At 37.1% G+C, this 1,503-nt stretch overlaps 1 protein-coding gene across 2 annotated transcripts in view; it reads right to left on the bottom strand.

Moving 5' to 3' along the window:
- The window catches only part of wt1a (WT1 transcription factor a), a 30,225-nt gene that overhangs the window by 6,840 nt on the left and 21,882 nt on the right, over window positions 1–1,503 (bottom strand). For both annotated transcript variants that reach the window (XM_014012177.1, XM_014012178.1), the window contains exon 6: window positions 746–845. In XM_014012177.1, coding sequence (XP_013867631.1) covers window positions 746–845 — 100 coding nt within the window. The remainder of the gene's footprint in view (window positions 1–745; window positions 846–1,503) is intronic.

Genomic DNA, 1,503 nt, shown 5'->3' with positions numbered 1-1,503 from the left:
AAATATGGGTTAAGATTTGTATTTGTGTTGTGATGCTGTTTGTTGATTATTTGAAATTATATTGTGTATTAAGTTAAGTTTTATTACTCGTATGTTGTACATTTTTTTAAGATCCATATATTTTTTTAATTGGGGGCAGATGTTATAAGATTTTATTCTCCTTTCTGCTCCTTTTCATTTGACTACGTTGTCATAGTCTTTTTAAAACAACAATGTTGTATTATTTGTTTGCTTCTATTATTATTTGTTTGTTCTTTTATTAATTGTTTGTTTTATTATTTGTTTGTTGAATGAAGTACAGTTCTAACGTAAAGTAAAGTCCCAGGGCTCAAAGAAAGAAAAGGAGCAGGATGATAAATGAAACGAGCCTCGCAGAGAGAGATCTGGAGTAAAATCAGGTCTGGAGAATCTCCTGCTCCTCGTCTTTTAGAGCTGCTGACAGACAATAATTAAAATCTAATGATTTATTAACATGTATGGAAACTGAATCATTACGCAGCGTGTGTGTGTGTGTTTCTCCTCTGCTAATGGATTTATGGGAAAGCTACAAGCTGTGAGCAGAACACGTGTGTTCTGCTCAGTGTTCCCTCATCACACAGCCCGTTCGTTGTGTTCCCTCTTCTTTTTTGTTTCGCGTGTGTTTTTCGGCACGGGATCTCTTAAACTGCGAGCGCCGTGCAGACGGAGGCGACCGGGCGGCGACCCCCACCGTGCGATAAATAAAGCCGTGCAGCTGCGCTCCCACCTGGATGCCCCTGAAGACTCCGTGCGTGTGTATGCGGTACTGCGTGCTGCAGCTGTACACCATCGGTGTGCTGGGGTCGCTGTCGTAGCCCGCCGCGTGGCTGCAGACACAGAAAGACACAACCGTCAGATAAATACACTAAAAAAAATCCTTGTGAAGACTTTATTTCAGACAGACTCTTTAATCAGACCAATGCAAAGCAACAAAAAATAAAATTCAAAGCCATAAATCTTTAATTCTGTCAGGCAGAAGCTGAAGTTCTGCTTCACTGAGCGCTTTGTGTGCAGGTAGGATAACGTCAGGGAGGAAACAGAACTTAATGACCTTCATCTGGTCACATCCAGCCTTTTAATGCAAATAACTGAACCGGGTCACAGATAAAACCAATTTTTTTTATTTATGCTCTGTTTTTGTCTTCTTAAGATACGTTAGCCTTCCTATGATAAGTTAGCTTTTAGCTATGTTTTTACTTTTAAATAGCATTTTGCTGCTTTTAGCTTCAACAGCTTAGTTTCAGCTTTACGTTGTCACAGAAAACGCTAACTACAGCTTAAATAAAAAGCTACATCTTTAATTACCAACAGTGAATCTAAATAAGATTTTAAATTCTTATTGAAATTAAAAAGTATTTAAGATGATTTAAGTCAAAAAATGTGCAGATATTTTGACTCAAATCAACACAAAAATGCAAATGAAAAATTTTTTTTAACAACTTTTTGAGTAAAAATAAAAGTTTTGGTGATCTTACATTTAAATAC

Source organism: Austrofundulus limnaeus, unplaced genomic scaffold, assembly GCF_001266775.1.
Source record: "Austrofundulus limnaeus strain Quisiro unplaced genomic scaffold, Austrofundulus_limnaeus-1.0 Scaffold89, whole genome shotgun sequence".
NCBI classification, from domain to species: domain Eukaryota; kingdom Metazoa; phylum Chordata; class Actinopteri; order Cyprinodontiformes; family Rivulidae; genus Austrofundulus; species Austrofundulus limnaeus.
The sequence above is the reverse complement of the archived record's forward strand: the minus strand, read 5'-3'. Positions and strand labels throughout refer to the sequence as shown.